Raw genomic sequence first — 11,531 nt, forward strand, 5'->3', positions numbered from 1 at the left:
CACACACGTGGCATTTTGATATTTCTGTGCTCCCCAAAGAACCTTCTGAGATTTCATTCCTCAGTCAAAATGAGAAATCAACATTTTGCAAAGCAGAGGGGGGGAAAAAATACCCGAAACTAAAGAATAACACTTCTGTGTCGGTGACCCGCATCCCAGGCCCCAGTTTATTGTTTGCGATGAACAGATTAGATCCAACTAAAGGTTGAACGCGCAAATGCAACAGCACCTGATTCTGTTCTTTCTTGCCAGCTGTGTGATCCTGCATCGTCATAACTTCTCTGGGCTTCAACTGCATTGTCTATAAAACCAAGAGAGCACAAAGGCACCTTGCAGCCCTTACGAAACAACAATGCAGTTAAAAATGCCGCGCTGTCCCTAAACCATTTCTGCAGGCCTCGGAAAAGTAAAACTCCGATTAAAGACCATGAAATGAGGGGGAACGATGAAAATGACCTCTAAGGCCACCTTCCACATTTTGATTCTAACTTCCAGAGAGTGAGGCATGACCAGGCAATTGGTCATAAAACATTAGTGGGTCTCACAGCTCTAATAATCCTGTGCTTCCAATGACCAACTCTGCTCCAGCAAAAAAGTCTTCGTTATATTTCAAGGCACTGCCTTGACATGTAGAATGACTCCACGGCAACAGCAAAATAACGTGATCTATGGTCAACAGCCATCGCCCCGTTGTGCTGGCAACTTGGGTCCCTCAGAGAACTCCAGCTCTCGGTCCCTGATTTCTCCAAGCCAACAAGAAATGACCCCTGGCAAGGACAGCTGAGAAAGCCACACCTACCCGCAGCCACTGCTTCTCTGTGAGGGCGTCGCTGTAGTCCACATCCCGGCGCTGGCGAGATCCCCTACCGAAAATCTTCTCCTCTTCTTCTTCACATGTAAGCCTTTCTACTTCGGCGTCATCTTTAATAATCCAGGAGGGCAGCTCATCTTCCTCCATTAAGCGAGGCTTGCGCTTTGGATTCCGGGCATCCTCCCTCCGCCGGTCCATGTCCATACGCTGCAGGTATTAACAGAAGTGTCACCAATAGGAACGGGGATTCCGGACAGTACAGACTTTACAGCACATAAGCCTTTCGTAAGCTGGCTCCTACAGCTGCAGGGTCCCTTTCCGCGTGGCCCATGGAGACTCTGCCCTGGCTGACTTCTTCCAGCCCATCCCTCAAGTACAGCGTCCAGGAAAATCTCTTCCCTTCCTCTGTATCCATCACTGAAATTTATTTATGCATTGAAAAAACACTCTTTAAAAACTCCTCTTCTTAGTCTATAGGTGTGCAAAGCTTCCCCTTAAGTAATAGAAGATACAAATTGGGAATGTATTTTGAAAAGATGAGCCCTGGTGATACAATTCACTGCTGCCCTGGCAATAATAGTATTCTTCGAGCATATAAAAGAGAAAATTCATTAAGAAAACTTCTTTTTACTCAGTAGGGCTCAAGCTTTTGATTAAATAACCAGGAAAAAAGCAACCCGGCAACTCGAGTGTCACTAACAGAACAGCCATCACCTTCAGTTAGACTTGGACACGTGGGCACATAAACAGTTGGATTAGTCAGTCGGCCATGAATGTATTGAATTTTCAGTACACCATGGGTTCTGTGAGAGGAATGCCCCTCAATTCTTTAGCTTTTAAAAAGCTTAGCTCTTACGAAAATATTACATCACAGCAAGACATACCTCAGAGGTAATCTATCTCAACTGATCAAGTTATCAGTGAAATGGCTCCCTTTCGTATCTTTCCATAGCCTTCAAAATGCCTATTTCCCCATGTCGTGCTTGCTTTTAAAAATTCCAGTACACTTGTTAATAAATTAGGTGCCACATATATGACTTTAACCTACAACTAAACAATTTGATAGGTTAAAAAAAAAGTCCACTGAATTGCTATATACATTAGTTATATATTACTAGCTAGATGTACCCTTTCTCCAATTGAATAGACCATTAATCATTAAATGATTTACCTTTTACCTCTTTCTTCCTTTGGTTCTACTGAACTGAAAGAGGAATTCAATATAATTTTTCCCTAAGAGCTAAAATTGGTAACAGAATGAAAATGAAATTTCTATTCAAATCCAAATTTGATCTCTAGAATCTATTTAAAAAATAAAAGTTCAAAGTCCCTTAAACTATGCTTAAACATTTTTGGAAATCATTATATTCCCAAGATGGGTAGGCTTGGAGCATGGTGGAGTCCCATTGGTGGATAAATGTGGCCATCCTGTTCTGTCATGTGCTATAGTTAGCTGGAGAGGCTGTCTTAATCCTGCCTCCTAATGTTCTAGTGTCAGAAATGGGACCCATCAAACCTTCGTAATTAGCACATAGAGGATGCCTTGTTAACAGTGCAATTTAAAGAGGGGCTTCTCGAGGTAATCTCTGAATAGTTATTAGATAGCTATTATATTAAGAAAAATATTTTTTGTTAAAGCGCTATACTGAAATGACAAAATATTGCCACTTCAATTTTTCGTTTCGCTACTACCATTACCTAGAGCAAGACCTGTAAAATGACATGCCATGCATTTGCCCACAATTGAGAAAATAAATCTTTGCTGACATAAATAAAATAAATCACACTTGCTTTTTTTTCTTTTTGGAAGGGTTGATACAATTTTTAATAAGCTTAAAGTTCTGATGACTGCATCTCTTCCCAGGGGTTTCTACTTGCAGAATACCAGTATAAAATTTGAAGTTGATATTCAAGTAAGTCTATTTTATTATTCAGATACCACATGAATATGTTTGTCTTAAAACCCGAAAATAAACCTTACAAGTACAATTATTTTTAAAAGCACTTCTTGTCTTTGTAGGGAGCATAGCAGCTAAAAGCGTAATGTTTGAATGTTAGCAAAATGTTTCAGGTATATGCCTTGACCTGTCAAAGATCTTCTTAGGTAAAAAAATTCATTGGTAATCAGTATGAAAGATAACTTTTTCTGAAGTCATATGTTTAAAAGAAGAAAACAAGAAAAATGTTCAAGAGTAAGGTTTTCATTTATAGAGACTATCTGCTCAATATGTGCTATTTAACTACAGTGTCTATGATACAGAATCAAATAAGATTGTATTAATTTTACAGAGAGCTAATTCTTTTATAATAATATAGAGTTTAAATACTGAAATCCAAATCTAGTTCACATCATTCTTGTTTCTGAGTGAACTTTTTAATCAGAGTAGCTGGCATGGTTTCAAATTTGATTTCCTGCCCCCTGGTGGAGGTGCTAATGAATAGTCAATTGACCAAAGGCAGACAGCCCAGTAGAAGATTTTAAAAAGCACACAACAGAATCTACAGATGCTGTATTATGAAGTTGTACACCTGAAACTTATATAATGTTATTAACCAGTGTTACCCCAATAAATTTAATTAAAAAAACAAACAAATGAGAAACCAAACCAAACCAAAAATCTGTATAATCCAAAAACGAGAAGTCAACCACTAAGAAACAAGCAGAACATTCACAAAATCAAAATACCTACAAAAAAGTGTTCCCTAACCAGCTTCACCTGTTCAAAGTCTGTTCTTTGCAATGATAAAATGTTCCCAAATTAAAAGAAAGCTGTGCCTTGGCCCGACTTTCCAATTTTTTTCTGAGGCTTTCAATTTCTACAAATACCCAGCTCAAAAGTAAGAAAAATAGGTTTTTTTCCCCTTATTGAGGGGCTGCTAATGAAATCTCTATCTCTGGGCCTAATCTAATTTGTATAAAGGCAGGCCGCTTATCCTTCCCATGGTCTCAAGAGCATCTGAAGCTATAGAAGTGCTGAATTATTGCCCATCAGTGATCAGCCAGGGAAGTGGAAGGCCTCTTGCCTCAGTGTTCCCCAGTAATCCACATTTTAATAAGTTCCTTAAGGAGAGAAAAGGTGTCTATTTCCTACGTGTATCTCTCATCTCCCTAAATAGAGAATAATCTATAAGGATGTTGACCAATTATGAGTTCAGAAATTTAGGCTTTATGCACACACCATGCTGATCATGCTGTTAAAGTCTTTTTTTTTTTCCCCCCCTGTCATTTCTCTCTGAAATGGCCTTACTTGGGTAGGGTGGTTCATTTAGGAGGGGGGAAAATGTACACATCCCAGGTTAGGAGTTATTCCCATGGCTACCTAAAAGTTTCCTGAGAAAGCATTAAATGTCTTTTATCTTGAATCATTATGTGTGGACACAATCATTGTTCCCTAGAGAAAAATCACCAAATCACAAAAATAACATAAGCCTCCACACAGCTGGAGTTCCCCTCTCGCTGGTCTAGGCTAACAAGGCGGAGATTGCAAACCTTGCCGGTCATGTTTGGCCCATAGTCATGTTTTGTTTGGCCTGCAGTGTTATATAATAATAAAGAACTGAATTTAGTTGCAAACATTTTGAAATCCAGAGATTGCATGTTAACAACCCAGATTTCTAACTTATCCTGAAAATTTGGAATTTCTGGCTATGTGGAGTTTGTAGCTCTGTGCCCTTGACACAGCAGCTCCAGTTCACCACCATCGACCCACCGCTTGTTTCATTCATGCAAATTACTTGTCTGAGACCTGAGGGCATTCAAGTTTGGGGCCTCAGATTTTGGGGTTCTGCCTTAAAACCCCAGAGTTTCAGTTTACATTTACTCACTCCACAATCAGGCTAAATGTTCTAAAGATCAAAATGATTGAAGGTATGGAGGGAGCCTTGCAATGTCATACATCCTGACGCAGGCTGATGTTTTCACAGAGCCTGAGATGTTGCAAATGTCACCATTCATTCAACAAATATTTATTGAACAACTACTACGTGCTGTTTCGAGCATTGGGGGGTACAGAGGTAAATAGAAGTTCTATAGCAAATGCCTTAAGAACGCAGTAAAACGTTCCTTCTGAGAGCCTCCCTTACTATGCAAGGGGCTTGCTCTCTGTACATTGTGACCTTGAGGCAGGCCACACACACAGAAATCAAAACCAGGATTTAGCCAAAATACAGATGACTACATATCCTGAAAGGTAAATGCTGAAGCCATGGGGATCAAATCCTCAAATGTCCAGGTTCTTTTACATCTACTCTGTATCAATAAAAACCGACCAATTTTGATCTTTAAATGAAGGCTACCCCTTCTTGCGCATCTGGAAGGTTCCTATTTGCTTCCCAGCATGCTCTCTTCAGCAATAAGAGGAGGCATGATGGTGTTGCTTTAGTTGCTGTCCGCCCACCCCCATCGGGAGCAGGTTTGTTTTGGTCCAGTAAGGAGACAGCTAGGGAAGAGCTGTAATCTCCGCCTGGAGGGGCAGGGCAGGTTTCCTGAACGCCGCTGGCCTGGGATGAGGAATGAACTGGGAGTGAGGGAGGGGGGGCCTGTGGTAAACTGCAGACCACATGGCTGGCCCAGAGGATGCAGCTGCTGCTTGGTTTTAGCCAACTGTTTCCATATAGAGATGTGGGTCTGCTATTGCCCACTCTCCATTTTTAAGAGAAGCCAGAAATCAGGATTCTTTTTTATGTTGGCAACAAGTTCAAAATTTTAAAAACCACTGCGTGGGCCAAACAAAATATGTCTGCAGGCTAAATCCAGCCAGTATGCAGCCTCTGAACTGAAGGAAAGGCACAGGCTTCGCAAATGAAATTCTGCCAGGGCACGCAGGCTCCAGACAGCTTGCATTAATAGAAAAAGGGGCAGAGGAATAAAGCATTTGTTGCCACGAATTTCTGTAATATTACCATAAAAAGATCAAATTCTTCTTCTCGTCGGGCGATCATTTGGTTCAGAGTCTCATCATCTGGTACTTCGTCTTCTTCCTGGGGTTAAGAAACAGAATGATTTAACAGGCTTTCGGGGAGATGTTGGACAACTGGAGTGAGGTACAAATGAGTGAGGTGAATGTGTCCTCCAAGCCATAGGGGTCCCATTTCTCAAGCCAGAAAGGAAAGAGGAGAGTCAGTGGGTATAGTACTTGCCATTAGTTTTTTCCAAGTTATTCAAACCATCTTCCTAAAGCAAAATCTGTTTAGGAAAGAAATGTGGTATGCTATAAGAAATACTGGTCCTCTTGGGTGTGTATCTTCATTCCCTTACTTTTAAAACAAGTTACTTAATGTCTCCCCGCCTCAGTGACCTCATCTGTAAAATGGGCGTGACATTTACATCACAGAGAAGATGTAAGATTTAAATAAGGAAAGTCACATGAAAAAGCGCCTAACATTAACTCTTTTAGCTTTATGAACCTTATCTCAAATATAAATGCTCATTTTCAAAGCCTGACAAAAAACATGAATGAGTACATGAAACTTTGTGACGAGGCACAGAGCAAGATCATAAAAACCATTTATATGGCAAATATATAGCCTTTAAGATATGTTTAATCAACATATTTTAGTGGGCATTATTATGCTAATGGTTAGATCTGTAGATATGGAAAAAGGTATCAAAAACAAAACCCCTATGTAACTTTACCTGATTAAAATAATTTAAATGAAGTAGAGAAAACAATTACATAAGGGTTAACATTTTCATTTTATATTACGTTAGACCAAGGTACATTATCTCCCTGCAAATTCTTCAGAAGCCGAGTTCTCTAATTTTTTTAGAAATGTTATGCTATGACTTCTACACTTTTTAAAAATGACTCTAAAAGTTAGGCATATACTATAGAACTTAACCTTACAAAATTATTTTTGTCACATGCTGAGTGAGCTTGTTAAAAACCAAATGGGGAATTTCAGTGTATCAGCAGATAGAAGAAAGGAAAAGTCGGAATTTCAAACATCCAATTTCTTTAATCATGTGTTCAGAACGAGGCAGCTTGGTCTAGAAAGGGTACGAGTGTAGCAGCAGCTGAAATGAGATGACTCTGTCGGGTCCCAAGATAACATTTTAGGCACTGTGTTGGAAATGAATGCAATTCAATAAAGTAAAAAACTGATGCTGTGAAAAACCATCTATTCTAGGTCATCGCTAGATTGATTAAAGTCACATTTTATCTGAATATTACATTTCATCTGTCAAAGACACAGACTAGCTGGGAGTGGGCTGAGGTGTCACAGTACCAGGAGTCTGGTTCGCATGTCCTCTGGTGAACACTGTCCTGCTTTGCCCACCCTGTTCCTGGAACCATGCTGCCCTTTCATTCATCGCCTGTACAATGGGGGTTTTGGACTTTCCCCAGGCTCAAGGTGAAAAGATTCTCTTGTCAACTGGCAAGAAGCTGCCCACAGTAGCCGGACCTTCAGAGAGAATAAACTCGAAGGGAAGCGGGCAATAATCTTCCTGGGTTCTTTGTGTCCTAGTAATTCTTGTCCCATTAACCATGGAGATGGCAGCCCACGCTGCCTCCGACGCTCAGAGCCAGAGACCTTGGCTGCAGTCTGTCAGTGTCCCTAAACGTCTTCACATCGTGATACCGGTCCGCCAGAAAACGGTAACATGTGCCTGACACACTGACAGCCTGGCAGGGGTGTGAAGCCCCGGCATGGCTGCTCACAGCTAGAAGCAAGCAAAGGCACTGGATTCCATTCCAGGCTCCACACGGAGGCCCCCGGGGCTGGGAGAGATCAGCATCTCCCTGCGGGCTCGGCCTCCGAGGGCTGGAAAGCTCCACGCTACCTTGCATTCTGTCTAAACCAGGTCAGGTACTATCTTCACAAGGCTGTGAAGGCGTGTCCTATAAATGTACCGAAGTCCTGGGCTCTCTGATCAAAAGGCAGGAGGCGGAAGGCTCTGGAGGACGGCAGAGAGCAAAGGCAAGTGGGGCCCTTTCAGCTTTGCCTCATCTCATCTAGCGGATTCTGCCCCTGCAAGTGGCCGCGTTGAAGCTCTGTATCTGCCCTACAGAAAGCAGCACTTAACAGTACAAGAAAGCATGCTGCTTGCACCTCCCAGGAGATATGAGGGTGCATCTACTGGCCAAGCCTCGAGGTCTCTCTAGCAACTGCTTTTAAGATACTCTTGGATAACTTTCAGAGGCTTTTCTGTGCTTGGGATGTAAGAGAACAGCTAATTTATTCATTTTAATTATCACCTGCCCAGGAAATTCTTTAAAGAACAAAGGGGTTACTCTGAATTCTCTGAGACAAAAGGTCACAGTTTAATTTCATAAGGTGGCTTTCTATAATACCTCATTTTCCTCTTCATGCTCCAATATGGCCTGCAGGAATGCCCTCCGCTCGTGGCTTGAAGACTTCTGATCAAACATGCCTGCCTGGATCACCTTCTGATCCACATTCAGCTTGTACTTCGCAGCTGCCAGGATTTTCTCCTCCACGCTGTTCACGGTGCAGAGTCTCAGCACCCGGACCTCGTTCTGCTGGCCGATGCGGTGAGCGCGGTCTTGTGCTTGCAGGTCCTGCAGAAGAGAACAATGTGCCGTGAGGGCCCATGTGCCTGGAGGGGCTGAGCAAACAAGGCGCCTGGCCAAGAGGGAAATACAGGAGGGTTACTTAATCCACCTTCACGAATGTGAGATTTTGCTTACATTTTTAAACTGCACAAGCTACCTTCTTTGGAAAAATTCAAGGTCATTCCTAGTTGAGGGAACTTGGGTTCAAATGAGCCAAGCCAACTGAAATACACCTCAGGTTTTGAAATCCAGGTCTTTACCTGTCCCTACGTTCGTCATCAGAATTGGTCCCTAACTAAAAAAACAAAACAAAAAAACAATAAATTTGGCGTTACCTACACCTAACCTGAAATTGCAGGAAATAATTTCCCTTTGGTGTAAGGTGTTAAAAGATGATTTTTAAAACATCACTGAATGATACATGCATTATACATATATACATTATGCATACACACACATTATACACACAGCGACTGCTCATGTATCAAATTTCCTGGGATTTACTTCCATCAAAGATTCAATCTGTAGTTTGGGGAATGAAAAAGATTGCTAGTGGAGTAGTAAACTGGAACTTTTTGGTAAACTTTTTTGGGATAGAAATTTGGCACTATGTATCAAAAGTGTTAAAGTTGGGTGTGGTCCCTGATCCAGACATTTCACTTCTGGAAATTTATCGTAAGAAAATAATCATGGATATGCACAAAGATCTACAAATCAGGATGCACCTCTCAGCATATTTTTTTAAAGCAGAATTACGTTAACATTCAATAATAACAGGTCAATTAAATTATAGTCTTCTACTGTATGTATGTACCAACGTAGTACCATAAAAATTATACTGTAGAAGACTTAATGACACAAAGCTGTAAGTGAAAACTACAAGTTACATGAGTATGCATATTATTTTTTTTAAAAAAGATTTTATTGGGGAATTGGGGGAGGGAAACAGCGTTGGGAAATCGGGGAAGGGGAACAGACAAGTTGCTGTCCTTTTGTTCTTCAGTCTAGTTGTGGAGGGCGTCACTTCACTGGCCCAAGTTGGTATTATCATTGTGCTCCTCCTGAGTGAGGCAGATCAGTCGCCAGTCACTGGACAGCCAGCCACTCACGGTGGCTCTCGAAAGCGCACGCCAGCTGCCGGCCACTCACAGTAGATTTACAGCAGCCCACTGCAGCCTCACTGCAGCCTATGCTGTCGCCAGTGACTCACGCAGCCCAGCTCCAGGTCGAGCTGTTGTTCACCATCTTAGCTGTAGAGGGCGCAGTCACTGGCCCTCAAGTGGGAAGTCACCTCTTAACCAACACGCCACTCGGCCGGCCCGCGTATTATGATCTTTTATGTGCATATCTATACCAAGAAAAGGCAGGAAGGACAAACACCAACAAGCTAATAATGTTTATATCTCCAGGTAATAAAGACTATAGGTGTTACTAAATTTTCTTCATTTTACTTTCATGTGGGATGACAAACTTTTTCTGTTTTAAACACCTGTGACTCTTCCAAAAAGAAAAAGGGTTTTAATGAAATCTTTAAATAAAAACCTTCATAAACCTATGAAGCAGAGTTACCTAATATTAAGGCTAAACCAAAAAAGTTCTTGGTATGACACTTTCATTCATGACACCGGTATGACACTGGTCCAGGTGTGGTCTCTGGGCCAATGCTAATTAGTCGTTCCCATGTGTACCCCATTAGATCCGTATACATTTTTAGGGCAAAGGTCAGATCCCTGCATCCTGCATCGCTAGCACTTGATTTTGCACAGATCTGATGCTCCACAGCTGTAAGTCCATCCTCTTGATCAGACAAGTTCCTTGGTCACCATGTAGCACAGAGAGGCAGCAGGCCAAAGTCTGCCCAGGAGATCTGTCTTTGCTGCAGGGACTTTGACAGTCAAAAGACTAATTAGGCAAGAGTTTTTCCTCAGAAGATATTTGAATATGGTAATATAAATATCGGACAGCTGAACCATGAACATGGCTGGGACTCATCCAAATTAGATTATTTTCCAAAGAGGAGAAAGTGAGGAAGATAATTAAAATCCAACGGGGGGAAAATAAATCCCTAAACTTCATTTTCAAGCCCTTAGTTCAACCACCTCTTTCAATACATCATCACCAGAGTGGCTAAGCAGCAGCCAAGATGGCAAGTTTTGTGTCATCAACCTCTTGACTGCATCCTAAAACAGGGGTGAGAAACAATTCCCACTATGGGCCCAAGACTAAATACTCCAGGCTGTCTGGGTCCAGAGCCAACGCTGGGCAACTGCTCTCACCAAAAAGCTGATATTCTTTTTTGTTTTTGTTTTTTTTTCAGTTTTACTTCTACACTTAAAAATATGAAAACCATTCTTTGTTTGCAGGTCCTACAAACACAGGTAGCAGTCCAGAATCAGCTTGTGGGTCACAGTCTGCCGACCCCTATCCTAGAAGAAGCTGATAAACCACAAAAACACTAAGATGCAGGGAGCAGCAGAGTATGACAGATGAGGAAGCAAAGGGACGGAACATCTACAAACAGGAATAAGTTCTTAAATCCTTGGGAGCTTGTTGCAATTAGTTCTCATTTTTTGCTGGTGGTGGCAATGGTGTTTGTGTGTTTAAGATCCTCTATTTACTTGGAAAGTAACAAAAATGAATTTTTCTAGGCTGAAGAAGTTTATGCAACGTAAGCCTGTGTAAGCCCCTAAGCTAAAATGGCCGATGGCTGGCGGGGGAATATCGTGACAAAGAAATGAGCACTGTAATTACTGAATGGATTATTCACTATTTCTGAGGTCTTCGTGGCCTGAAGCTTCATTGCACTGGTTTGGGTGTGATCATATCTGAAGAGAACAGCAGCCAGGGAACAGGACCTCCAAGGTGACTTTGTGGTTGACCCTTCTGTGCTAACAACATAGCTCCAGCCCCACTGGTTAAAAGTAAAAGTACCAATCCTTGTTTCTAATCAACGGGTTGGAAATGAATGTCTTGGTAATCCTGAGGGATTTTACAGCTAATTCCATATTTATATGTTCTGTCTTTGCTCCTCGCTATGGCCTCCAATTACGAACTTTAAGGCTTCTATCTTCAATCTGTCCACTTATATCAAGCAAACCCCCTATTTGATCAATATGCCTTAATTTTGATTCAACATGGTAAAGAATAATTACAGAATTATTTTTTCAGTGCATGCAAAAGTCACCATGGTAAAAAACAAACAA

General features: G+C 41.5%; 1 protein-coding gene across 1 annotated transcript in view; it reads right to left on the reverse strand.

Annotated features, from left to right (window-relative positions):
- Positions 1 to 8,097: 8,097 nt before the first annotated feature.
- LOC109384480 (probable global transcription activator SNF2L2) overlaps positions 8,098 to 11,531 on the reverse strand; it is a 65,468-nt gene continuing 62,034 nt past the window's right edge. The window contains exon 21 of the mRNA XM_019645883.1: positions 8,098 to 8,334. Within this exon, the coding sequence (XP_019501428.1) occupies positions 8,098 to 8,334 (237 nt within the window). The remainder of the gene's footprint in view (positions 8,335 to 11,531) is intronic.

The sequence above is a fragment of the Hipposideros armiger genome, unplaced genomic scaffold (assembly GCF_001890085.2).
Source record: "Hipposideros armiger isolate ML-2016 unplaced genomic scaffold, ASM189008v1 scaffold_95, whole genome shotgun sequence".
Classification (NCBI taxonomy): Eukaryota; Metazoa; Chordata; class Mammalia; order Chiroptera; family Hipposideridae; genus Hipposideros; species Hipposideros armiger.